Below are 27,798 nucleotides of genomic sequence, written 5' to 3'. Positions count from 1 at the left end.
AACATAATGTGAATACAAAGGCTTGATCACAGGTGTTTGTGGTAGTGTCAGTTATAATAGCCAAACAGGCATAACCCAAACATCTACCAACAGGTGAGTGAATCAACAAATTGTGATATATTCTACAGAGGATTTCTATTCAGCAATAAAAGGAATAAACTGTTGATACATGCAACAACATAGATAAAATCCTATGATAATTATGCTCTGTTTTCAAAAGAAGTCAGAAAAAAATGGATACATACTGCATGATTTCATTTACACAAAATTCTAGAAAATGGAAACGAATCTATAATGGCAAAGCAGATCAGTGGTTTCCCGGGGACAGGGAGAGACAGGAGGAGGGATTAGAGGCAGAAGAGAAACTTGGGAATGAGGACTGTCTTTGTAATGTGGTGATGGTGTATACATATACCAAAACAACCCACTGTACACTTACATTTTACTGTGTTTCAGTTAAATCTAGGGGCATATGGGTGGCTCAGTCGGTTAAGCATCCGAGCATCCGACTTTGGCTCAGGTCACGATCTCACGGTCTGTGAGTTCAAGCCCCGCGTCAGACTCTGTGCTGACAGCTAGGAGCCTGGAGCCTGCTTGACATTCTGTGTCTCTCTCGCTCGCTGCCCCTCCCCCACTCACACTCTGTCTCTCTCTCAAAAGTAAATAAACATTTTAAAAAAATCTAAATAAAGTTGTAAAAGATTTTATTTGCTTTTATCCTTTAAAAATACCCTAAAAGGAATTAATATATCTTCAAGGGGAGAATTCAGTTAAGTTTTATTTCTTTTTAAATCTTTTTTAAAGATGGCAAGCTTACAGATTTTTATTCTTTATTATCAAAGCTAATATAAAGCAAATTTAGCAAAATGGTTTGTATAAAACAGAAAATTGGAATGTAAAAATCAGTGACCAATTCTATGATAAAAATTTAATTTTAAACCCAAAATTAAAAATTAGGAAGTTTTCCCTTTTGATAGTATAGCAAATTTAGGTTTCCTCTGGTTCCTTTTAATCATATTTTCCCATTTTTCCTTTAAAGAGTTTTCTGTTAGGAAAACTTTAGTGTCTTTTATTCTATCAAAAATATTTTTTAAAGGAATTTTATATCTCTTTTATTGGGGTATGGGGAAATAGGGAGTTTAATTCAGAGAAGGTCCCTTAAGAAATAAATCTTCTAAACCTACCCTACTCTGTCTGTACCCTCATCTTCCAAATTAAGAAATATTGGGGGAAAAAAAAGCCTTTTTATTTAGAGGATGATATTTTGGGTAGTGTTCAAAACACAATTCTACCTCCTCAAAATTTAAATTTTTGATTAAGGATAGTTAACACTATGTACTTACTATTCAGTGTTATTATAGATTCACTTTTTTTTCCTTTTAAATAATTGCATTCTTTCAGAAATACAAATAGAATCAATTGAGTACTAACTTACAAGGGCATCCTACTCTCCTGAAATAGTCCCTGTAATGTGGCTTATGGGTACAGCAGAGTGTGGATTCAAAAATAAAACCGAATGCCCAGACCTTATATTAATATATAGAAACAGTTGTTCTTTTATTGTGGAGGCTTCTCATTTTGTCATTTAGAGCCTGGGGCCATCATTAAAAATATTAGTTGCAATGCAGTTAGGCGTCAATCTCCAGGAATGTGTGCCTATCCCTTATGTGAGAGTATGTCTGAACTCTGGAGTTATGACCGGCAACAGCACTGTAACACATACTTTTAGAAAACATAGATATTACTCAACCTAATACCCCCTTGTACTAAGAGACTTTGCCCTATTGTCAACAATCAGGTTAGAACTGGAATTTTGAATATACTTGTGTTCTGGGTAACCTTTAAAGGCATGTACTCTTAACTTTCTTCCCCTTTGTGACACTGTGGACTGGTACCCACTAATTCATGCATTTGCTTGAAATAATTTAGTACCAGGACTTCTTTTGTAAGGTTCTTCCCCGCCCCCGCTTTGGGTTTGCTGTAATTGTAATTGTTGGCACTATTTTATGTTATTTACTCTGAAAACCTGTTTTCTATCACTTGGACTAACACTGTTGTTTTGTTTTGGATTTTTTCTGAAGCCCCATTCTCTGTTGGTCTCACTGCCACCCCTCTGTTCTCATTGTACATGTACAAACCTCCATTACTTTCCTGGTCACCAAAAACTCAGTATCTGAAGCTATTTCTTGGTTTGTTTTCGAGGTTGCTCCAGAGTAAGTAATAACATTCTAAGATGATAGTTAAGATTTAACCTCTGTATCTGTTTTCTACTTCACAGGTTGTATATATTTTGTCAATATCTGTGTATTAATTTTGGGATTCCATTGCCTTTCAGTGAGCCCCTATTTTTTCTTTTTGGATCTCTTTTCTTTCTTGTCCATAGCATGCAGTTTTGAGAAGCATTTTACTAGTGCCTGCTGAGAAACTCTTATAGCAATGTATTCTCACCTACCCTGGATTATAGCTAAAGTTACTGTTTGCTATGTCTATTTATGATCCACCCTCTTCGATTTGTGACAAGAGAATCCTCCATTCTTTATTAACTTAGGTCAGATTAATGTCTCTTTTGGTTCTTTATTCGTATTCAGATGTTACTAAGTGTTTTATATTACAGAGTACATTATTCATGTTTTAACCTAATTATGGATTTTACTTTATCATAAGAACCATGGGTAGCAAACACCATATAAAGTAAGTAGAAATGAGATGAATTTAGATTTATAGTAAAATAAAACTAGGGGCGCCTGGGTGGCTCAGTCGGTTGAGCGGCCTACTTCGGCTCAGGTCATGATCTCGCAGTCCGTGAGTTCGAGCCCCGCGTCGGGCTCTGTGCTGACAGCTCGGAGCCTGGAACCTGTTTCGGATTCTGTGTCTCCCTGTCTCTGACCCTCCCCCGTTCATGCTCTGTCTCTCTCTGTCTCAAAAATAAATAAACGTTAAAAAAAAAAAAATTAAAAAAATAAAAATAAAACTATAAAGTTGAATATACATTGATAGTAACGTGTGATCTTTGCTCTGTATGGTTATTAGGTAGTTAGTTTATAAGTGGTAAATAATTCATATAAAAATGGTTGCAACTAATATTCACCTTAGGCCAGTCATATGTTTATAGGACATTTTGGGGGAAGAAGAAAATGAGCTGGAATAGGAAGGGTCTGCGTGGTCCTTGGGATTCGAGGAGCCAAGTTTGGATCAACCAGGCCTAGATATGTAAGAACCAAGGTGATGACTTAACCTTTGAGTGTCAGCACTCCCTACTGTTACATGTTCTCAAAATCCTCAAGTCTCCCGATTTTTCTCTACACGGGTAAAGCCTTAAAGAAGTAGTGAAATGGTTTATTTCCAAAATAAACTTCATAGAATACAGAAGTGATGATGACCCAATCCTTACAATATGGTGGCCTTTGTCTATTTGGGAGGGGGAACCATGAGATCATGACCTGAGCGGAAATCCTGAGTCTGACGCTTAACCAACTGAGCCACCTAGATGCCCCATCAAATAATTTTTACGTTCTAAGGAATCGTTAAATGAAATTAACAAAAAATATACTTCAGACTTGTTAGAATAGTAACTATTCCAAGAAACTGGGATTTAACTTTGTCATTCTTTTTCAGAATTCACTAATACAAAGTAGTAATTCTAGTAAGATTCTTAACGATACCTACATTATGCTTTCCAATGCTAAAATTTCCCTTATTCTTTTTAAAAAGACAATGGATGATTTTGCCATCTTGTTGGACTACTTTTGGCTTTTCTCTAACCCAGTGGTTTTCAACCCAGGTGATTTTGTCCTTCAACTCCCTTCACATTTACCATTATCTAGAGACGGTGTTGGTTGTCCTAGTTTGAGGAAGGGTGCTACGGGCTTCAAATACGTAGATAGAAATGTTGCTGAACACCCTACAGGGCACAGGATAGTCCCTCACAGCAAAGGATTATTTTGCCCAGGATGTCAATAGTACTGAAATTGAAACCCCATTCTGTTGGTGAAACCCTACTCTGTCTGGATGAAAGGCACATGGGCTGCATTCTGTGGGCTTTATTATTTAATTGTGTTTCTTCAGAATATATCTTTGATTGTTGGTTATGGCTACTTAAGATGCTGGAGGAAATGATCAAGCTGTAATTACCAGAGAACATAATTTTTAATGTGTTCGATGTTCTGTTAAGAAAACAGGTTTTTTGGGGCGCCTGGGTGGCTCAATCGGTTAAGCGGCCGACTTCGGCTCAGGTCACGATCTCGCAGTCCGTGAGTTTGAGCCCCGCGTCGGGCTCTGTGCTGACAGCTCAGAGCCTGGAGCCCGCTTCAGATTCTGTGTCTCCCTCTCTCTCTGCCCCTCCCCTGTTCATGCTCTGTCTCTCTCTGTCTCAAAAATAAATAAAACGTTAAAAAAAAAAAATTAAAAAAAGAAAACAGGTTTTTTTTTCCTTTTTGAAAGAAGCTATATGGTGAATTAGTTATAAGGCAACTATTATTAATGATTATCTTAAGGTTCTAGTTGCTGTTTTAAGAAAGGGAAAGGATGAAAACTGGAGCTGTCATCTGCAGTCACCATAAACAGCTTGAGATCTGAAATCTTTTGTTATAATCATAATTGTACACAGCTACTTCCAACATAGGCAACTAGCATGATGACCAGTGCCCAGGGTATAATAGGCTCTCAATAAATCCTGAATGGGAAGATGGGTAAATGTGCAGCTTACCTGTTGTGCCAAGTCAGGTGATACGCCTGAACATTTACCTCTAGGCCCTTTTCAGGTTTGCTCTATAGCTCCAGTGGAAGTGGTGCCACGCCTTGCCCTCCTGCCCCTCTCCTTTCTAAGAAAATAATAATAATAATAATAATAATAATAATAGCAACAACAATAATAATGGGAAGAGTTTACGGACATTTCGTAGATGTCCTTTTGTGGGGCTAACTTTAAACGTGTATCTACACATATGTTTTATGGGTGAGAAAACTCAGGCTTGGTGACAAGAGTTAACATTCAGACCTGTGTGTGTGCGTGTGTGTGTGTGTGTGTGTGTGTGTGTGTGTGTGTGTGTGTATGTCACAGCAAAGAGATTGCAAAGTATCTGATAGTATAATTTTGTCCTTGAGAGTTGCGCTACCTAAGTTTGAATCCTGGGTATTTATCATCTTGCGAAAGTTATTTAACCTCTCCCCCATTTCTAAAATATGCCTACTAGAATGTCTCAGAGACTTTGTAGTCTGGGAAGACAAAAAAAAAGATGTGGAATCTGACAAACATATGAAGTAACTGCTGACTGATACAATAGAGATATTATAATGATATAATGGTTAATGATATAATGCTTGTCATTGTATTGCTTGTCACTATAAATGCAAATATAATGTATTAGGAGTAAGTATACTTAAAATTGCTACTTAAAATTTTTCTTTTCAAGTATATATCACTTTTTCAAGTTTAATGCTAAGAACTGGACTTCTCCGCTAGCTTTCTCAAGATACTGACTGGCCTTCTGACTTTGTTCTTGGTTTCTTACGTACCCTGAACTCTATGATCAGACATCTGACTTAGCAACCACTCAGAAACCTTATTGTTATCCTTTCCAGACTGTACCCCTTATCCATTACCCAGCAGTTTTGAGATTATGCTTTCTGTATTCCCACCCTTGAAATGCTAGTAGGATTTGGCACGATCACTTATGGATTCCACAATTAGCTATTCCTTTGATACTGATCTTTGGTCATTGTCCATTCCTTTGAAGGTGTTGCCAATATTTATGGCTCCTTTCTTACCCATTAGACATTACAGTGGCTTCTCATTTTACAAATAATTTATAAGCCTTTCTGTTACCTGGCATTTGTTAGACTTCTTGCTAAAATTAAAATGACCTCTGCAGCATCTCACCCTTTGATAGTTACCTCTTCAAGGTTGTCTCCTTCAATAGCATCTAATGAACAGCCTTAGTTCTCTCTCTTACTGGTTCTTCTCCATTTCCTTTTATACGTTTTCTTCTTGACTCTCCTGTCACTATGCTTTCTTTCCGAGATTGCATTCACTACTGTGGTTTTGTGTGTGAACTACACACCAGCAGACCCTATTTTTGCACCCCTGACCCCTTTCCGGAACTACAGATGAGTATTTCCAACAGCCTTTTGAATACTTAGAGCTTGGAGGTCCGGGATACTTCAGAATTCACATTTGTCAAACAGAGTCTATTAATATACACTTACTTCTCCCAAAACAAAAGATCTAAAAAATTATCAAGTCTTTTCCACCTCCCCTCCTACTATCTTGTTACTTTTTTAATATGTCAACCTTTTTTCAAGTTTTGTCTCAATACTTTCTAATCCTTTCCCTATTCCACCACAAAAAATTAACTGAAACGGAAAAATAATTGTACTTTTAAAAAAACCCTTAAGATCTCCCATTGCCTTTTGTCTAGATTGAAAATCCAGATTCTATAGCACAGTGTTTTAAGAGATGGATTTTATTTTTTATTTTGTTACATTTAAATTTTTTATCCAGGTCTTAAAAAATTTGTAATACTTGCTACCACTTTTATCATCATCTAGCATAGAATGATATTTGAATTAACTTAAGCTTTCATACGTTGTATATACATTTACAAATGTCAGATTTTCAAGGCGTTTGACAAGCCTCTCACAGTTTTACTCTACCCAGTTTATCAGCTTTATTCCCTTCAGTGGCTCACTTCAGACTCAAAGAATTGTTTCAGTTCCTGGCTGCCATTAACTGCAACACATTGGGCAAGACATTCAAAGTGGTAGTAACAATACTTTTACCTTTTTGAATTGTGAGGATTAAATGAAACAGTGCATATGAAGAGGTTGGTTCAGGGCCTGGCACGTAGTAATCAAGAAATATTAGCTGCCGTTTTGTTATTGTGTCTGCCTGATTCCTCAGCCTGAATCTCAGTGTACCCAGATGTGCCGGATCTTTTTTGTCTTTGTGCATACTTCTCCAGACTCTGGAATGCCCTGTTCTTTCCTCCTTCCACTTCCTGTGTCTACCCCTCTTCCTTTGGAATTTAACTCTTCTAAGAAATTTTTCCTACCATGTACAGTTAACCCTTGAACAACAACATGGATTTGAACTGCATGGATCCACTTATATGCAGATTTTTTTGATAAATGCAGTATAGTACTGTAAATGGATTTTCCTTATATGATTTTTCTTAACATTTCCTTTAACTTACTGTATTAGAAGAATACAGTGTATAATACATACGACATACAGAATATATGTTAATCAATTATGGTTACCAGGCTTCTGGTCAACAGTCGGCTATTGGTGGGGGTGGGGGGGAGCCAAAAATTATATGCAGATTTGTGACTGTGCAGGGTGCTGGCACCCAACCCCCACGTTGTTCAAGAGTTTATAGTTCTTCATCACCCCTAACTTTACATAAACATTCCTTTAGTGGTACTTTCGTTCATACCTCTGAGTCGTGTATTTTATTACAATTTGTTTTCCAAAGTCTTGTCTTCACTTGACTTCAGTGAAGTCCCTGGTGAAGTCCCTTCAGTGATAGGGATTAATTCTCAAGCTATTGGATCCCAGTGTTAGCTGCCCTGCCTTGCATCCAACAGGTTTTCAGTCAGTAACCACAAATGCTGCCATCTGGATTATCTCATTTAATACCCACAACTGCTCTGTGTTAGGTCTGCATTATTATCTGACTGGGTGAGGTTAAATGTTTGCCCCAAGCCACTTACTTTCTAAGTGCTGCAAGTTCTAGGGGCGCCTGGGTGGCTCAGTCAGTCAAGCATCCGACTTGGGCTCAGGTCATGAGCTCACAGCTTGTGTAATCTTTATGTAAGGCTGTTTTTTTAAGAACATGTAATAATGACCTAATGTGAAAAAGTTATGGCTTTGTATTCATTGGAAGATACTGATTCTAATAGCTGGGGGAGTGGCGCTGGTGGGTAATTAGATTGTTAAGTACAAAAGTGTTGCATACCATTAATTTTACAAACAATTAAAAGATAAATCAGGAGTGTGTATAATGATTCTAACTAGAATCATCGTATAGAAGTTGTAATTGTGATTTGAGTTACAGCATAAATTCCAAGGCAACAGTTTCTTCTTTTAAAGAATAAAATACAGAGTTGAAGATGAACAGTATTTATATAATATTTAAATTTAATTCTTGGGTTGGTTTTCCTTTTTTGTTTTCATTTTTAGAAAATAAAAATACTTTTAATTATTCTTTTTATCATACAGCATAGTAATATTCTAAATCTCACCCCCGTAATAGTAATATTTATATTTTATTTTAGGGAAGCTATGCGAAATTACTTAAAGGAGCGAGGGGATCAAACAGTACTTATTCTTCATGCAAAAGTTGCACAGAAGTCATACGGAAATGAAAAAAGGTAAGGTTATTGGTTTTCTGACAGGTGCATGGATTTGCAAATGATGTATTAGTATACAGGTTAGAGGTGGTTTCTTTTATTGGGTTAATTTGTAAGTACAAAATAAAAAATAGGGGATTTGCCCCTACTGAAGGGGAGAAACAAAGTGAACTGTGGCATATTTAATAAAGATCATCTGGCTAAATCCCTGATGTCATAAAATAAAAGAATCCATAATTTCAGGCGGGGGGCTACATGATGTTCCCTAAGTATTTCTGTGGTGCATTAGCTTGTTCAAAAAATAGCTTTCCTTTTGGTGGAAAATGCAGTTTTATAAACATGTGACGCCCAGAGAACTATTTTGAAAAGAGGAAGGCTAACCAAACCCTGAATTGAACCATGGTGTGATTATAAGGAAAAGAGCTCCCAATGCTCTCCACCTTGACCCTGTGTCTATTTAGATTAAGAAAAAATAGTAAAATTGAGTTGGCAAGTTTGTACTCAGCATGTGGGCACTACAGAAATAACCTAGTGATCAGGTTAGCGGAATTAAATTATAACAAAAACGATCTTCATATTTAGCATCTGTTGCAGTATCTTATGAATTTCGGCATCTTGGGTGTATAATTATGGACTTTTGTTGCTTTTCATCTGGTTGCTGGAGTTTTTTCTTGTCTTCGGGATTTTTTTGGATTGGCAAGAAAGGCACCAAATTGGTGTGAGAGAAGGAATGAAAACTTAGGTTTGGACATTAAGTTGAAGGGGATGACTGATATTTTAGAGTGTGGGAGGTAAAGGACACCTTAGCATATGCATCAGAGAAGGGAATTATTAAAGTCCTCTAAATCTGAGCCAAGACGAAGGTGAAGCTATTTAACTGATAACTTTATCCTCAAATAGGATGAACAAATGCAAGTAATATTTGGGACTCATACTGCCAAAGTGTTCTTTTTTTATCGTTATTCAGATTTACTACATTTCCGATTATTTTATCTTAATTGACTAATAAAATGTAATCATCTGATTTAGAATTAAATATGGGAAGAAGTTGGTATCTTCAGTTTGGGACATAGAAACCAAGTCAGTATAGTGGAACCCTCTTTTTTTAATGAAGTTGATACTGGATATTCTTTATACAAGTGAAATTGAGTGTATGTGCAGAGCATTGTCTGTTTTTTTGTTTTTGTTTTTGTTTTCCTAAGCAAAACAGAGCAAGTTAACACCCTCCATGCTTGTAAGTCGAAAGAAGGCCAGGCTTGCACCTCATCGTGAATCTGAAGAGGAAACACTTTCCCTTTATTCAGCTCCAGTTATGAACAAGAGTATAACTGCCTTACAGATATTTTAAAATTTTAATCCTCAGAATAATCTTGTTAATCAGTACGCTATACTCCCCATTCTATGAGTGAGAAAACTAAAGATCAGAGACTTTAGATATGCCCAGGTTCATCTTAGTTTAGGAATTGATGGAGCCAGGATTGGAACCCTGGAACTATAACTCCCAAATTTCGTATCCTCTCCATCGCCCTAATGTTCATAGCTTTCCATTTTGTGTTTGAGTGTTGCTCGCGCGCACAGTAGGGCTTAAAGATAGATGGAGGAGGTAAAGATGCCTATAGAACGTCAGCTGTGAACTTTGCCTAGGATTGTCCCTTCACCATTAGCGAAGCTGGGCTGGATCTGATGGAAGTAGGAATAGACGTGTTTATTGCGACGATGCTGTTCTCTCTCTGGATTTTTGAAGGTGCATTTTGGTACAACTGGATTCATTCATTAATTCATTTATTCTTTATTTTGGTTAGGAAATTAGGTGCCATGTACTTTGCAAAAGGATCTTTAAAGTCACTGTGTCTTTTAAGACCAGATAACTGAGGCCACGAGGGGGAAGCAGAAAGGAGTCCAAATAAGGTTCCTGTTTGTTAGTCACTATCAAAAATAAGTGAATACAAAATTATAGTGGCTTCTCAGGTTGGTGATTTAAAGGTTACCCTGTGTGTGGTTGCCTTCATCTTCAGCTCTTCTCTGTTTGGCTATGGCCTGGCCAGGCTGAAACACCAGGTAAAGGAAAGCCTCAAGAATCTAAACTTCTAGCCTCCAAAGAATGAAGAAGAAAAAATGATGAAAAAGCCTGAGTCCTGTATTTTTCTTTCCTGTATTTTTTACATATTTGTATTATTACATTTTCAGAGTAGACATGTGTTAGTACTAGCTTTGCAATAAAGGTGGAAACCTATTAAAATTACTTGATTTTTAAAAAGGATTATTAGTAGTAAGGGACTGCTCGTGTACTGCAGCCTCCTGGACGACTGGCAAGCCAGTCTGGCCCCTTATGCATTGGTGGAGAGTAGAGTGGAAAGAGTAAAAGATCTGTCTTCTTTCTTGTTGATACAGATTCAGGCCTTTCTGAGAATCTGCCAAGGCCTAAGGCGTGAGGTCACCTGGGGACATGACCACAGTCTTCTTGGCACTTAAATAACTATAGCAAATGATGCTAGAAATATTTGGTCAGGAAAATTTATCCTGAAATTTTGAGTTGTTCTTGGTATTAAAACTTTGTACCTAATAACTTTTTTTTTTTTTTTTTTTTTTTTTGGACATCTGGTACCCCACTGATGTTAATGATTAGTTTTACTTTTTCATTAAAGAAGATTATTCCAGGTTGAAAAATAAGCTTTTAAAAGGATTGTTTTGTTTAGAGGAAAATTTTCGTTAAAGATAGGGAAATTACTTCTGACGTGTTAGTATTCCTTCAATTTCGTGTCAAGGGAAGTCATTAAACAGTACTAAAGGTGATAATGATGTTGTTGAGACAACAACAGTAAAGCCATTTAGACAATTAGATGATGCTTCTGAAGTCATACTGAGAATGTGTGTTAGTAGAGGTAACTGAGGTGTGCAAAAAGTTTCTATTTGGTGCTTTTGGATTGGATAATCCTCAAAGGATCATGATTCTGCAAAGGTAGTCAGATAATGTAAATGGCGCGTTTGGATTTGGTCTAACCTAACCTATTTTATATATTGGGCTGAATAAAAAGTCTTCTTTGAATCTGTAAGGTATTTTCCAGACCTCATCTCAGGGTTTGAGGAAAAAGTTGTTGAATCATCCTCTGAAAATAAAGACTAATTGTTTGAAATAGGAAATGAGTAAAATTGTAAATGTGTGTATATTGCCACCAAGTGGCAGAAAAAAAGCATTGTTTGTCATAGTTGCTAGATATAGCCATGGGAAATATTAGAAAATAAAGGCACATTGTTTCATTGCATATTCTTTTACGGCAGCTGTTAAACTGTGAGCTGGCCACTTGTTGGTCAGACTTTTCACTGAGTATTTGGTACATATTGACCAACTGTCCAAATTTAAAAATCACTGATTGCACATGGCATTATAAGGTGTATTTTAATTTTTCTTCTGCTAATTAGGTAGCCTTTTTTAAATCCTCACTCCCTTTAATTTCCTTTTTTTCAATCTGCTCTTTTTTGTATGTATGCTTATCTTCTATTTGATTATGCTGCTACTGAAGTCTGTGGAAATGCAAACCTGATTCATTAACTATTTCTTAGGGAGTGCCAGTATTGGGATATTTAAGATATGATTTAATCAGCACATTGTATAGAAATAGTCTCAATGGTTAGATTGTACGGGATTTGCTGTTTTCTTGCATCACAACTTCTTTGAAGTGTTGTAGAGTTGACTAAAAAACAAGGCTAGTTCTGAGGCATTTGTGAAGATTCGTCTTCATTTTTCTTATTACATGATTTGGAAAGCACTTTCAGTATAGAGTCTTGGTCCGTGTTTTAAGTGCTAAAGAATTGCTTGCCAACCTAATTTTATACCTTGTTTCATGCCATTTTATCCCAGTACTCTTGAGAAAACGAGCACTACCCAATCTTGTACAGTTTTAGTCTTCTTTATAGTTCTTCAGATGTGAAATAAAAGTGTCTTTTATGAAAACTTGTTGAAATTTGACTCCCGCATCTGGTGTAGTCCACTAAAGCATGGCTCTTTGAATTTTATAGCTAGTATACCAGCTTATTAAGGAATCTTAATACCAGTGTTCACTAAAAAACACTCATGGGAGACAAGTGTCCAAAATTGATGCCTTCTCAACCTCCCAGTAGTATGCCAGCCAGGTATTTGAGTCCGTGCCACGGTAAGCATTGGGTGGCTCCCAGCATCAGAGGCCAGAAAGATCCTGGGGGTAGACTTGAATGGAGCCAACTCCAGAACTAGCCCGGCTAATCCAGGCATCCCTCCAAACTCGGAGTGACCTGGAGCTGAGCCCACTACCTCGGCTGTGACCTCTGTGTCCATGGTCACAGTGAGAGTATGCAGGCATGAAAGCTGCTCTGCTTCCTTTTTACTGGTTTACATAAATCTGAAAGGCCTCCAGGGCTTCCCTCCTTACTCAGCTTGACCCCTAGGTCCTGCTTGGTCCACTTCCCTATTATCTAGGCTTCATCTGTTCTCAACTCCAGCCACACTGGAGTTGTGTGTGTTTGTTTTGACGCAGACCGTTTTGGTCCTTCCTACTTGCTTTTCCCTCAGCCACCCATGGCTTTAGGTTGTGACTCAACATCACCTTTTAAAGGAAGCTTTCTCTGGCCACCCTGGCCTTCTATAAGCCATTTTACTCATTTATGAGTAAAATGTTTTCTAAACTTTATGAGTAAAGTGTTTTTTTGTTTTGTTTTGTTTTTTTTTAAATTAGCTGTCTCTCCTATTAGAGTTCGTGAATTCCATCAGGACAGGAATATTTGCCCTTTTTTTTTTTTTTTTTTTTTTTTAACTACTATATTCCTAATGCCTGCAACACTACACTAGGGGTTCAGATTAGGGGTATAATAATTTAATGAATTGATGAATATTAAATACACCTAGCTCACTTCTTATAAATTAATTAAAGTAGTTTTTAGTTAGAATTGAGCAAAAAGTAGTTGTTACAACAAGTTTGATTCGATTCAATAAATATTGTAGTTGGATGCTGGGGGCTGGGGGCGAGCAAACAAGAAGTAGATACTAACTAACTACCTTTAGGAAGAGCTGAGGCCAAATCCAGCCTGGTGGTGTCACTGTGTCACATACATATGCACAAATAGGTACGGGGCACATTTTTTTTTTTTAAGTCTGCTCATTGTTGGCCTCCAAGGTGTTAAAAGCATAAATATTTGCTAACTTTGAAAGTTAGAAATCCCATATAAAGTTTGGCTTCAAACGTTTGTGGAACAATTGGAGGATGTAACCAACACTAGGCCCACATGGCCGTAGTTCAGCAAAGTGATGGAGTGGGTGTGTAGCCACAGGCTCGCTATTCTCTGTCGTGCCATATCATCGGAGTCACAAACCAGTGGCTGATTGTCATTGCATTTAAGCCCTTCTTCTTACAGTGGGCTTACAAGAGTTAAGAAGAATGTTCCTGTACACATAACTGTATAAAAAGCAAGAATTACCATGAGGGCTGTGTGTTTCAAGAAAGAAGAGGGAACCTACTTCTTTGAATAATTAAAGGATATTCTTCCTTATTTATTGTGCACCTGGTTCACCCACTAAATTACTTACCTGGTGACTCTTTGAGTTTACTTAGCTACTATTTGTGGTAGATATTTGAGTTTTCAGGCCCCTTGATGAGACATGGTGTCACTATTGAGCAAAAGCAAATTACCCTGTATATAAGGACTGGATTGATGGTCTGAATTATAAAATGTGGGGCTTGAACTAGGCTTTGAAACTGATATTTTTTAATTGTCAAGGAGAAGATAGTTGGCTCTTGCAGTACACGGGTTTGATCTGCATGAGTCTACTTATGTTCAGATTTTTTTTCAGTTAATACAATATAGTATAAATGTATTTTTTCTTCCTTATGATTTTCTTAGTAATATTTTCTTTAGCTTACTTTCTTGTAAGAATATAGTATGTAATACATATAACGTACAAAATACGTGTTGACTGTTTATGTTAATGATAAGGCTTCCTGGTCAACAATAGGCTATTAGTTAAGTTTGGGAGAGTCAAATTTAGACATGGATTTTTGACTGCACAGGGATTTGGCACCCTTCACCCCCACATTGTTCAAGGGTCAACTGTATAAGGAAGTTATTCTAGGTGGGAAGAATTTTTGAGGGCAGGTTTTTGGCAACTAGCAAGACAAATCTGTTGGTGATCTGTGAGTTGAAAGGGTGCAGTGGATTGTTCTTTCAGACATCCACTTGTCCGGGGTGTCATATACATAAAACACAGAAATCCGCTTACCCATTTGCTTTTAATTCTTCTACTTTTGTTAATATTTTGAAAGTTTCTCCTTTGGATATTGCTCTAATTCTATTTTCCAGGTTAATTACCAAATAAATTCAATGTAATAGCCATAGCAATAATGTCATTAATTAATATATCATTTTGAGTAGATCTTAATAACTGCAGATTCTGCGATGCAATATTATTTTTTGTAACCTGTTAGACATCATTGGATTACTGAACTCCAGTAGTTCAGAACTCTGAGCTGTGTGAAAATTTAAAGGGAGACTCCATCCTCTAAAAAGTATCTATCTAATCTTGGAGTGCCTGGATGGCTCAGTTGGTTGAACGTCCAACTTTGGCTCAGGTCATGATCTCACGGTTCATGAGTTCGAGCCCTATGTCCGGCTCGGTGCTGACAGCTCAGAGCCTGCAGCCTGCTTCGGATTCTGTGTCTCCCTCTCTCTGTCTCTGCCCCTCCCCCACTCATACTCTTTTTCTCTCTCTCTCTCAAAAATAAATGAACATTAAAAAACTAATAAAAATAAAAAGTATCTAATCTTATTGAATGCATAATTCCAGTATAGATGAATCTTCCCCAAACAAATGTCTTTGTGGAAGCCTTGATTTCTGTGCTATGGACATGATTAATTGGCATGACAAAAGGCTTCACCAAAATAGTTCATTAGGAGATGACTTAGTATAGTTCAGTATAATTTTGTATTCATATGTTCAAAGAAAGGTAATGCTTTCTTGAATCTAATTGCATTGTTTGGTTTTGTATTTGTATGTGTGTGTGTGTGTGTGTTTCTACCATTGTTTAGGTTTTTTTGCCCTCCTCCTTGTGTGTATCTTATGGGCAGTGGATGGAAGAAAAAAAAAGAACAAATGGAACGTGATGGTTGTTCTGAACAAGAGTCTCAACCATGTGCATTTATTGGAATAGGAAATAGTGACCAAGAAATGCAGCAGCTGAACTTGGAAGGAAAGGTAAATTAAACTCTGTTGGTTCTCCTAAAAGGGCACCCTGGTACCCTATTAGCATGCAGTTTCCTTATTTATTTTTGTGGTGATGATTTTTTTTTTCTTTTATGGCTTTTGGTACCAATTTTCTGAACACACCCTCCCCGGTCCATCCCTCAGAGAGAAACTTCTTAAATAGTTGCAGTCTAGTCACAAGCTGTTGACATCTAAAGGTGGCTTGTTAGCAGTTTTAACAGTCTGAATCAGATTGCCATTGGAAGCCAGTTATAAATTTAAGAGGCTAATCCCTCATGTGTCTGACAGGGGGGCATGATACTCAAGTAACAGTGAACGCGTATAGCTCAGTAATGTTTTGCGCTGTCTCTTAATCTTAATCTTAATCTTAGTCTTACACTAGAAACAAAGTGACACAGATAAATTCTTAGAAGGATTTACCTGGGTTATAAAGATCTTAAATGTTTTGCGTAGCTTCTCTGTGAAGCAAAACTATGCTATAGACAAAAACAGCCACAATTAGCTTCACTCAAACTTGTAGGGATTTTCTGTGATTAATTTGCTAGGGAATGAAATTTAAGTATTAGTTTTGCTAATTGTGTTCTATGAAATTATGAAGCAATCATTTCACTTTATACCTTTAGTATTCAAAAATAGTTCTTAATGACTTAGCATTTAACTATCATTTTATTTTTCCCTTGATATTAAAATCTGGAAAATGGTTAGTTCTCAACAACCACGTGAATATCCTTTAAAATAGCGTATGAAAAGCTGTTTCCTCATTCAGTAAATCTTCACTGAATATCTTTGTGTTTGCTGTGTTGTAGCTGGCAGTACAGATGGGGGCTGCAGAGTGACATTGAAGGTGATGAGCTAGGAGATTTGTACATTTCGATTCAGTTTTAGCCATTTTATAGCTAATACGGAGCATGAGCACTAAGAAGCCTTAATATCAACCTTCTTCAGATATTTTTATGAATGACATTTGTATCCTTAAAATGTTTATTGGTAAGACTTATCAACTATGTATTTTTAATTAAGTTTGCAATAAAACTTATTATAATAAAAGTGGTTTCATCTTAAAAGAATATACAGCAGCAAGAAATATTTCTAAATTATGACCCTACAACTGGAGTAAAGGATGTATTTAAGTGATAGGGTGATCTGATGGGCCTTAGCTGTGTCTCCTCTATTTTCCTGTTACGTAGAAAGTCTCGGAGTTATAGGTCTCCAAGGTGTACATTTAGATACTTGGTACTATGAAATGAGTACTTAAATAGGTAGTGAGAAGCCAGGGATTGTAGCTACCAGGGTATATAATTGTTAACTGAATTTCTTTGCCTACTTTAACCAATTCCAGCTTCCAGCATTTTAAGGGAAGTAATACCAAACAAACAGCATCCTCACTTGCCTGCATCAGCATCGTGACTTAGTATACCTTTCTTCAACTTATACCATTATATTCTTTCCCTAAGCCCTAAAGATTCACAGAAGAAGAAAAGAATACCTGAAAGCTTGAGCATTAACTAGTATTTAAAACATCTAATGGGTTATATTTAAAACATATAATGTCTGTAAGCCAAAGCTATTAATATTAGTTTTCATGAAAAATGCTATCAGAGAAGTCTTACTTACTTTATATAAAGGAAGACTTGTCAGGAGTCAGCAGAAGGCATTCCAGGTGGAACAGGAACATCATATGTGCTTGGAGCCTAAAGGCGTGCGTAATATATTTGAGCCTAGGAAGGCAAAGATGTCCTGAGTAGTGACCTGCTGAGCCTCAGAAAAGGGACCCTTTGCTCCCACCTGTCTCTCTTAACCTCCATTCACTTAAGGTAACACTGTTTTCTTTTAGTAGCCTCCTCATTGAATGGTACAATTTAGTCATTATCGGAAAAGAAAGGCTATTTATTTTGCACTATTGGGTACTTATACTTAATATTCATTACAATAAAGTTCTAATTTATGTGGCACTTCATATGGTCATGACATTTGACTCTATGTTGATAATATTTTGTACCTGAGATTTCACTTAATGATGTTTTTATTTGTTAAATACTCATTTTTCCTCAATTTTAAATCTTACATAGTTGGAACTAGGTAAGCTATACAACATGAATTGATTCTCTACTTAGCCCACTTGTGTTTTTCTTACACTTAAAAGTTACATCCCCTACACCTCACTTGCTAGCGCTTTTTCATTTCTATAATTCAGACTCTATGATGCGGACATTTCTACAGTACTTTTGCAGTGTTGTATTTGGTATTGCTTTCTCATTTGGGGGCACATTTTTTACTATGGCCTGAAGATCTTCAAGTTCTTAAGTTAAATTGTTCATTATTGATAGAAAGGTTTATTATATGCCATTTTCTATTCTAGAATTCTGTTAGCTAATCTAGCGTTTTGGTATGACAAATGTAACTTTAAATTTTATTTATTTTCTATTTTCTTAAAGCAATAGTACTTTTTCTGAGTGGTGACTTTTTCCTCTTTTTTTTTTTTTTTTTTTTTTACATTTATTCATTTTTGAGAGACAGAGACAGAACGTGAGTGGGGAAGGAACAGAGAGAGAGAGGGAGACACAGAATCTGAAGCAGGCTCCAGGCTCTGAGCTGTCAGCATAGAACCCGATACGGGGCTTGAACCCATGAACCGCAAGATCATGACCCGAGTATGAAGTTGGATGCTCAACCGACTGAGCCACCTAGGTGCCCCCCCCCCCCTTTTTTTTCAAATGGAATTTGAGTTTGTAGTCAGTGGTCTTAGTTTTTTAAAAAATAATAATTCTAATAAAGTTATCCCAGGGGCATCTGGGTGGCTCAGTTGCTTAAACGCCTGACTCCGCCTCAGCTCAGCTTGATCTCAGGGTCGTGAGTTCAAGCCCCATGTTGGGCTCCGTGCTGGGCGTGAAGACTACTTTAAAAAAAAAAAAAAAAAGTTGTCCTAGCCATGATTATTTTCTTGTGGATTCAGACTACTCACTTTTATAAAAATAGGGATACATTTTCCTTTTTTTCCCAGAGATATGTGTTTGCTTTTTCCAGACAAAAACTTTGTGTGAAAGGCTTTTGCCTATGAGAATTTGTCTTTTAGATACACGTTTCGTTTTGTTCCTTGTAACCGTCTGCGTTAGTATATCGATACCCATTTTCCTAGACTTTATGGTGCAGAACAGTTCCATCAGTGTAGGCTTAATTTGACCTTCAGTGCTTTTTGATGTATGGAAGACCTGTCACTCCCACCATAGCATCTCTGAGCTTGGAGATCCTTGGGTAGAAGGAGTTGTGTGAGTACGAAGAACGGTTGTTTTTATTTTTCTTATTACTGTTATTAGCTTTATCTTAATTTTATCTTCTGTCGAACAAAGCTTCTCAAAGCTTTTACCACATTTTTGAATTTGTGAAGACCTAATGAAGTGTAAAATACTCACAGTGGCACCTACTTCGTCTTACATAACTTTGCTATGAGAAATGAAATAAACCCTGGCGTTATTTTTGTTGTGCTAAAATTACACGTGATTAAAATTTAAAAAGTTGAAAACTTAGACTACATTAGCTGTTTCCTAAACGAGTGGCATTTTTCCTGATTTTTAAAAGAAACACACAACAGAGGTAGTCAAGGAAACTTGTGTAGCCTAATTACAAGGTAGAGAATTGATCTTCTACAAAATATAATTTAGATATTTTAAATACTTAAGCTGTGTTTGAGCATTATTTACCCAATCTGGAAAAGGAGATCAATAATTTAGGGGCACCTGGGTGGCTCCGTCGGTTAAGTGTCCGATTTCAGCTCGGGTCATGATCTCGCGGTCTGTGGGTTCGAGCCCTGTGTCGGGCTCTGTGCTGACAGCTCAGAGCCTGAAGCCTGCTTTGGATTTTGTGTCTCCCTCTCTTTCTGCCCCTCCCCTGCTCACACTCTTTTTCTCTCTCAAAAATAAATGAACATTTAAAAAAAATAATATAGTTCCTTCCCTAATTCATAGGGATCAGGGGAATAGGAATGATAATAGAATTGTCATATATATTTGAGATAGTTGCTGCTACTTTGTGAGTGCTGTAACTCTTGGATGCTATCTTTTCAGGTACCAGAATTTATTTTCTGGTAGACTGGCATTACACCTTGCTATGTTTATCTTCTCTATTACCTTTCAATCCAGTTGCATATTTTTTTTTATTTTTAAGTAAGCACAACCCCCAATGTAGGACTTGAACTCACAACCCTGAGATCAAGAATCATATGCTCCATTGATTAAGCCAAACGGGGGCCCCTCAATCAGTTCTTTTGATGATATAATATGAATTATCCCATTTGGCAAAGTTTACCATTTTTTATAAAGAGTTCTTTAAAGTATGCTCCTAACCTTTTCTGGCATAAAACATTTTATAATTCTCCAGTTACTCTAACTTTGTTTTTATCAGACTTATAGGTGGTTCTGTAGTGTTCATCCATGTAAAGAAAAACTGTGCACTATTTTGAAAAGGATCTAAAAATCTTACACAGATTCAGTTGAATTCTGATAGCTTTATTTATTTTGTTTCATTGCAGAAATACAGTCATGGGCTTTTTTTGAACTGTAAAATTCTGTGGTTTTTTTTTTTTAATGTTTATTTGTTTATTTCTGAGAAGGAAAGAAAGAGAGAGCAGAAGTGGGGGAGGGGCAGAGAGGGAGAGAGAGGGAGAGAGAGAACCCCAAGCAGGATTCTGTCAGCACAGAGCCTGACGCAGGGCTCGAACTCATTAACCTTGAGATCAGGACCTGAGTCAGGATCAAGGGTCACACATTTAACTAACTGAGCTACCAGGTGCCCTGTTAAGTTCTATTTTTAAAAAATTACTGTTACAGCATTTATAATTCTTTTATGTTGGTATAGAGCTATATAAAACAAGAAAAAACTGTGTTTTAAAATGGATAAAATGGATCGTAATGTAGTATTTCATAGATTTGATAAGACTGTCCTTTGTCTTCCAGGATCAATGTCAGTAATTGTTACAGTTGGTTTTTTCAGCTATTCATCTAATTCATTCATCGAAAACCTAGCCATGGCTGTACTGAGTTGTAAGTACATAACCAGCAAACTTTTGGTGCTATTGAAACTTCCCTTTTTTTCACAGAACTATTGCACAGCCAAAACTTTGTACATATCTGATTCAGACAAGAGAAAGCACTTCATGTTGTCTGTAAAGATGTTCTATGGCAACAGCGATGATATTGGTGTGTTCCTCAGCAAGCGGATAAAAGTCATCTCCAAACCTTCCAAAAAGAAGCAGTCATTGAAGAATGCTGACTGTACGTATCCTTGAGTTTTCTTTTTTGTCACCAATTCCCCTGATGGATTAATAAGACAAATTCAACTATTTTTTTAACTGAAAATTGCTTTTTGATAGCAAATTCATTTGTTAGTAATGGTTTTGTGGCCCTCCACTTAATCTGAAACCGTCACATGTATTATTGCCATTTTATGGTCATCTTTTTTTTTTTTTTTTTTTTTTAATTGAAATGGACAATGCCCGGTCTACGGAGATGGTTCCCAACCAGAGTTGCTTCTGCACTGTTCCCCAGAAGCATATGGGAAGTGGGAATTTATTCCTTGTGCTGTCAGTGACCACAGGGAGTGCTGATGGCATTGGATGCATCAGACCAGTGACGCTAAAAGTCCTCGTTCTCATTCCAGAGAATTGATCCCCCAAGAACATCAAAAGCTCCTCTTTGAGAAACACTGTTATCAAATGGGCTGTGGAAGTCCTTCCTGAAAACCTAAACAAAATGTTTAACACAGTTGCTCTGGCAAAGACTGCTGCCTCATGAGCAGATTTTTAGACCTACCAAATACCAAAGATAAACGCTGTCTGACTGAGTTACACATTGCAACCCCTGCACCCAATTTTCTTTTTCTTTTTTTTTAACTCTTTATTATGAAAATTTTCAAACTTACCTAAAAGGGAGACACTTGTGTAAGGTGACCGGCCCCCTGGCCTCAACAGGTTTTGCCAGTTCTGTTTCATTTTTTCCATGGTCCTTCCTCCTCTGACTTCTGGAATATTTTAATGGAAATCTCAGATGACCTGTTCTTTCAACCATCATTTCTGCAGTAGTGGTGCCTAAAAGTATTGACAGTAGTGCTTTAATGCCATCTAAAAACCAGTCCGTGTGCAGACTTATTACATGGTCTCTGAAGTGTTATTTTACAGTTGTGTGTGTGTGTGTGCGTGTGTTTCTTTTCTTAGCAGTTGGCCTGTTCAAACTTGGATCCAAATAAGGCCCATACATTTTAACCTATAATAGTGTGTTCTCTCCCCCTCCAATCTTTCCATGTCATTTGCTGAAGAAACTGGGTAATTTTTCCTTTGGAATTTCCATATTCCGGATCTGGCTGATTACTTGTGCCTCTGTCTCTCATATTTTCCATAAACTGGTGGTTAGACCTAAAGACGTATTTTAGAATTAGCTGGTCCTCTATATGTTTGTTTTCTTCTAATCAGAAGTCAGAGATGATACCTGAGATGATACCCACGTCTTGTCCTGTTAAGATTGTTTATAGTAAGTTGAGCTGTTGCTAGCCTAATCCATCGGTACAGAGTTCCTCAGCAACCATTAGCCACTGACGATGGCTGCTTAAATCTAGTGTTTTATGAAGGGCTTTTTCATATTCTTTTACTTAGAACTTGTTAGCGTTTTGTTTCAAATAATAGTCTGCAGAGAAAAGGCAGGATAGACACTTGCTTACTAATTTGCAGAACAGCAGTAGTATTTTTTGAAAGTGCTCAAGGTTTTAGGAGTTTTGTTTAGTTTGCTTGTTTTTATTTTGTTTTATTATGAACTTACTCGGTTTTTATATATTGGTTGGTTTTAGTTCCCTCAGTCATTATTATTATAACCATTTATATTATGGAAATTTTGAAACATAGTAAAGTAGACAGAGTTGCATAATTATACGAAAGCTCTGTGTCCAGCCTCTAATTTCAAGACTGATCTTAACTGCAGGCCAGTCTTAAACAAGTATAAAAAGAAATGATTTCTTCATATTATCAAATGTCTAATTAAACAAGTTTAAAATTATCTAAAATGCCATTTTGTTAGTACTTTGGTTGAATCAGAATTCAAATTTTGAATCCCCATCAGATATTTACACTATATATTATATTGACATGTCCTTGAGTATTTTTTAAAGTAAACATGTCTACTTACTTATTTTCTTTTGTATTTTATTTAGTTTTTAGAGAATGAGAGAGAGAGTGAGTGGAGCAGAGGGAGGGAGTAGGGGAGACAGCAAATAGGCTGGCTCCTTGCTCAGCAGGGAGCCTGATGCCTGCAGGGCTCTGTCCCTTGACCCTGGGATCGTGACCTGAGCTGAAATCAAGAGATGCTCAGCCAACTGAGCCACCCAGGCACCCCACCTTGAGTACTCTTTGTCTTTGGATTCCCTCTTCGTGGCTCTCTCTCCTTGCAATGTATTTATTGAAGAGACTGAGTCATTTGGCCCTGAGAGATTACCACATACTGGATTTTGCTAATTTCATTTCCTTGGTGTAGTTTAATGTATCTTACAAACTGGTAGTGTCAAAGAGAACACAGTAGAGCCAGACACTAGTTAAAGGTGGTAAAGACAGATTGTATTCAGTACTGTCACAGAAGGGAGAAGAGACTTCAGTGTGGAGCTGAGCTCAGTGGATTGTTAGTCCAGGAACAGAGTGAGGGGAGGGGGCAGTGGATAGAACATTACCAAGAGGAAACATTAAGGGTACAGGGGCTCTAGAGGAGCCAGCTTAACAGGATTTTTGCTAAAGGCTGGCCTCTCTCTGGTGATCAGATACTCAGGGTGGCGCATGAGGAACTTAATCAGATGTCAGGGGTGGGAGAAAGACTTAGGGAATCTTGCAGTAACTGGGCTGGGAAGGCCAAGAGGGAAGAGGAGCCTGTCTTTAAAGTATGGGCAAGGAGAGGGGCGCCTGGGTGGCTCAGTCGGTTGGGGGTCCAACTTCAGCTCAGGTCATGATCTTGCTGTTCGTGAGTTCGAGCCCCGCGTCGGGCTCTGCTGACAGCTCAGAGCTTGGAGTCTGCTTTGGATTCTGTGTCTCCCTCTCTCTGCCCCTCCCCCGCTCATGTTCCCCCTCCTTCCCTCTCTCTTTCTCTCTCTCAAAAATAAATAAACTTAAAAATTTTTTAAGTTGGGTCAAGGAGAGCATCTTTGTAGTCCATTTAGATGCTTGCTCAGATTTAAATTTGTTCTTTGGTTTTTGTTGTTGTTGCTAGAGGACAAGGCTTACTTCATAATGGGAGTTGGGTGTTCTTGCTAATGTCATGGATTCACACCATCTCCAATTCAAATTATAGGATTTTATTTAAAGTCACTTTTTCTGTTGATTGTAAGTTTCTTATTGACAGAGAACATATTTCACTTTCAGAATATTTTCCTGCTTACATAGATGTGGTTGGTTTTTCAAGAAATTTCATGCAATGCTATATACTTCAGGGTATTTAGAAGAAATCAAAATCTCTAAAATCACAATATCCAGGGGCATTTGGCCTCAACTTTGCTAAACATTCTTCTCGACTCCTGAGTACATTCCATAGGATTGGATGTGAGCACGTGGGCACACACGTACAGCCACATAAATACATATATAATGGAACCACAGTATAGAGAGGGTTTTATAGCCCGTTTTTCCACTCAGTGATATACTAGGGAGATACTTTTTTTTTTTAACCAGTGCATTTTGATACACATTATTTAATAGGTGAATGATATTATAATGTATTTAATCACTTTCCTATTGTTGGATATTTAAGAATATCCCTTTACTGAACAGCACTGCATTAAATATACTATATAGTTCTCATTTAAAAAATATCTTATGGACGTATTTTACATCTTTAGCCCGACATCATTAATGAGAGTTACCTTGATTTTTTTTTTTTTTAGGGTATCAATTTGTTAGCAGAATCTATTAATTATTAAGTAATAGTAAAGAATAATTATAACTTGCCAGGTACAGGTCCTTTCCCCCCAGTCACATAAATAGAAGCTGTTTTTTCTTTGCAGTGTGCATTGCCTCAGGAACAAAGGTGGCTCTGTTTAATCGACTTCGATCCCAGACAGTTAGTACCAGATACTTGCATGTAGAAGGAGGTAATTTCCATGCCAGTTCTCAGCAGTGGGGAGCATTTTACATTCATCTCTGTGAGTATGAAAATGTGTATTTGATGTTTTTAGTGTGAAGCTGTTGAAATTCTTTGATAATAAGACACACAGATCTATTAAGTTTTATCATTTTCCTAAGTATATTAAAGAATTCTAAAAGATAATAATTCGATCTCTTTTGTCATTCCACTGTAGTGGATGATGATGAATCAGAAGGAGAAGAATTCACAGTTCGTGATGGCTACATCCACTATGGACAGACAGTCAAACTTGTGTGCTCGGTTACCGGCATGGCTCTCCCCAGACTGGTATGCTCTGCTCTTGCTGCTGTGTGTGGTGAAAATTAAGAACACCAAAAAGGCACAGCGTTCAGATGTAAAAATATGCTTCGGTTTCATTTTTTAACTTAAGAAGACGTGTCAATAATCACTGCTATTGATTATTGACAATCACACCCACCTTATTCAAAAACCGATTTAAGGCAGACAGCCAATTTTTGTGAATGCATTATTAATGACTTTCTGTTACACTGTTTCTAATAAATTTTGGTGGCGTTTTGCTTCTTGGTTGCATATCTGAACATGTTCAATAGAGGGCACTAAATAATTGCATTATGATTTCTTTCCTTAACCAGTACAGATATACTATATTCATTCTTTGTGGTACCTGCTATATCCCACCACAGGACCAAGTTTCAGAAGCATAGAAATTCTTACTTCTTTAAAAATATAAGCATAGTTTTTACTAGTTTACTCTCCAACAAGAAGATAGAGTTATTAAAAATTAAATTGTTATTTCATACTCTGAGAGAGAAGCACGGTGTTTAGGACTTTTTGTTCGCTAGGACGATTTTGAAACTGTAAAAACTGCTTTTCTTCGCAAAATGAACGCAAAAGCCCCTTATACTCCCGCTTTATATTCCCCCTCCTTTTCAGAAAGAAAAGTTAGTTATGTTAAAGGCGGAGGGGATTTAGGAGTATGTCTGATTCAAGGTCCGGGGGTTGGGGGGTAGGGACACAGTGTTGGGCTGTATCCAGTTTATCTCAGAAATACGGTAGATACTGTACCAGCGAGCTACAGGGCCAGCGCGGGAGAGAGCGCCGGCTGGAGTTCTCCCTGATGTTTTAGGAATGTAGAATTCACCACACACGTGGCTTAGGTTGTAACATTTGCATTGCCAGGTGTCTCAGATTTCTTTCCTTTTCTTGATAATTAGAAATGACCAAAGCAAGTTTCTGATGCCAAATAGTAGTGGCCATCTTTGGTTTCTTTATTGGTGAGAGGTCGTTCAGTAGGGTCTCTGTCCAGAGAACTGTTGTGGGGATAAAATGGAACCAAACATGGCTCACGTTCACGATGTGCTTCTCACTAGCTAGTGCAGAAACCGTGGGGCGCACGAACAACAGGGCTGCAGACGAGTCATGACTCTCACGTAGAGGAGAAGGATGAGTGAGTGCTGAAGGCTTACGTCATTCAAAACTCAGTCATTTCTCTAAAATCCAGACCTCCTCAAATTTAAATATTGCCCTAAGACTTTAGCATCAGACTGAAACATTTTGCTTGAATTTAGTCAGTCTCGAAGACTTCTTAGAAGTTCTCATCGCTAAAGTGTGCTGTCTCCCTTTAAACTCGAAAATGGGTGTGGTGTTAGTAGAATGGAAGATATTCTGACTAAATGACCTGCAGAGCTAAAAAATGTAAACATGAAGAATGCTAACTTTAAACATGGGGACTTTTATACAATTGTAGCTTAGTTAAAGAAAAATCTTTGGATATTGAGATGTAAACCAAGTAATAAAAGCCAATATTATTGCATGATATTAATAGTATTGTTCTAAGCACTTTACATATATTGATTTAATCCTCATAAAACTCAGTAGTTACTGTGAAGGATGTTCATTGTGGAGCAATGTGTTACTGTCCTACGTGCACAGGTTCATTCTATAAATAGTCCTGAACCTTCCATGTGCCAGACACTGTCTAGATGCTGGATACAGTGGTGAGCAAGATGGGCTTTCTTTCCTCATGGAGCTTGCAGTTTTAGGGAGATGGACAACATTAGCTAAAGAAATAACCATATTAACGTATTAAAGGTTAACACAAATGTTAGGAAAGTAAGTTAAAACAGGGTAAAGACCTAGAGACCTTGGGGAGTGCTTGGAGTGGTCGGAGAAATCTTCAAAGTGGGTATATTTGAACAGAGACCAGAACGAAGGTGGGAACCACAAACTGTGAAGGGCATTTCAGACAGACAGCACAAGTGGAGACAGAATGTCAGACCGGAGTGGTGAGGACTAGTGAGGAAGGCGCTGTAGTCTGAACTGGGGAGGGGTGGGAAATGAGGCTACAAGGTCAGCCTTGTAGATGTGATGGCATCTTGTACAGTCTCTCTCCGTGTCTAGAGTATGGACTTTATATTACCTACATATGCCAGGAGGCCACTGGAAGGTTTTAACCAGGGCATGATGACTGATTTATGTTTAGGAGGATAATTCTGGCTGCTCTGTGAGGAGGAGAACATGGGGTGTAGCAGTGGGAACAGAGAGACAGTGGTTGGACTTTGGTCATAATTCAGGATGGTAGCAGTAAGGTGATGAGAGATGACACATTTATTTGAAAGTAGACTTAATAGAATTTGTTGACAGTTTGGATGATTAGGTATAAGAGAAAACAAGGAGTCAAGGCTGACTCCAAAGTTTTTGCATTTGAGTGAGTGGTGGTGCCATTTACTGAGCTGTGAGTTGGAGGAAGTTAGAAGTTTGGGTGTTTTGTTGTTTTGTTTTTTTTGTTTTTTTTTAATGTTTACTTACTTTTGAAAGAAGAGAGAGACAGAGGGTGAATGGGGGAAGGGCAGAGAAAGAGGGAGACCTAGAATCCAAATCAGGCTCCAGGCTCTGAGCTCTCAGCACAGAGCCTGATGCGTGGCTCGAACTCACAAACTGTGAGGTCATGACCTCAACCGAAGTCGGGCGCTTAACCGAGCCACCCAGCTGTCCCTAAAAGTTTGGGTTTTAATCGAGATTGAAGAAGCCTATTAAATGTCTTAAGTAGAACTGTTGAGTAGGTAGTTAAATATACAAGTTGCGTGCCAGAGGAGAGAG

At 37.6% G+C, this 27,798-nt stretch overlaps 1 protein-coding gene across 5 annotated transcripts in view; it reads left to right on the top strand.

Annotated features, from left to right (window-relative positions):
- RBPJ (recombination signal binding protein for immunoglobulin kappa J region) overlaps positions 1–27,798 on the top strand; it is a 103,288-nt gene that overhangs the window by 67,790 nt on the left and 7,700 nt on the right. For all 5 annotated transcript variants that reach the window (XM_042936754.1, XM_042936755.1, XM_042936750.1 and 2 more), the window contains 5 exons: positions 8,275–8,370; positions 15,403–15,568; positions 20,670–20,844; positions 24,599–24,736; positions 24,893–25,005. In XM_042936754.1, the coding sequence (XP_042792688.1) occupies positions 8,275–8,370; positions 15,403–15,568; positions 20,670–20,844; positions 24,599–24,736; positions 24,893–25,005 (688 nt within the window). The remainder of the gene's footprint in view (positions 1–8,274; positions 8,371–15,402; positions 15,569–20,669; positions 20,845–24,598; positions 24,737–24,892; positions 25,006–27,798) is intronic.

Source organism: Panthera leo, chromosome B1 (genome assembly GCF_018350215.1).
Source record: "Panthera leo isolate Ple1 chromosome B1, P.leo_Ple1_pat1.1, whole genome shotgun sequence".
NCBI classification, from domain to species: domain Eukaryota; kingdom Metazoa; phylum Chordata; class Mammalia; order Carnivora; family Felidae; genus Panthera; species Panthera leo.
Note: the sequence above shows the minus strand (reverse complement) of the source record. Positions and strands in the feature narration are given on the sequence as shown.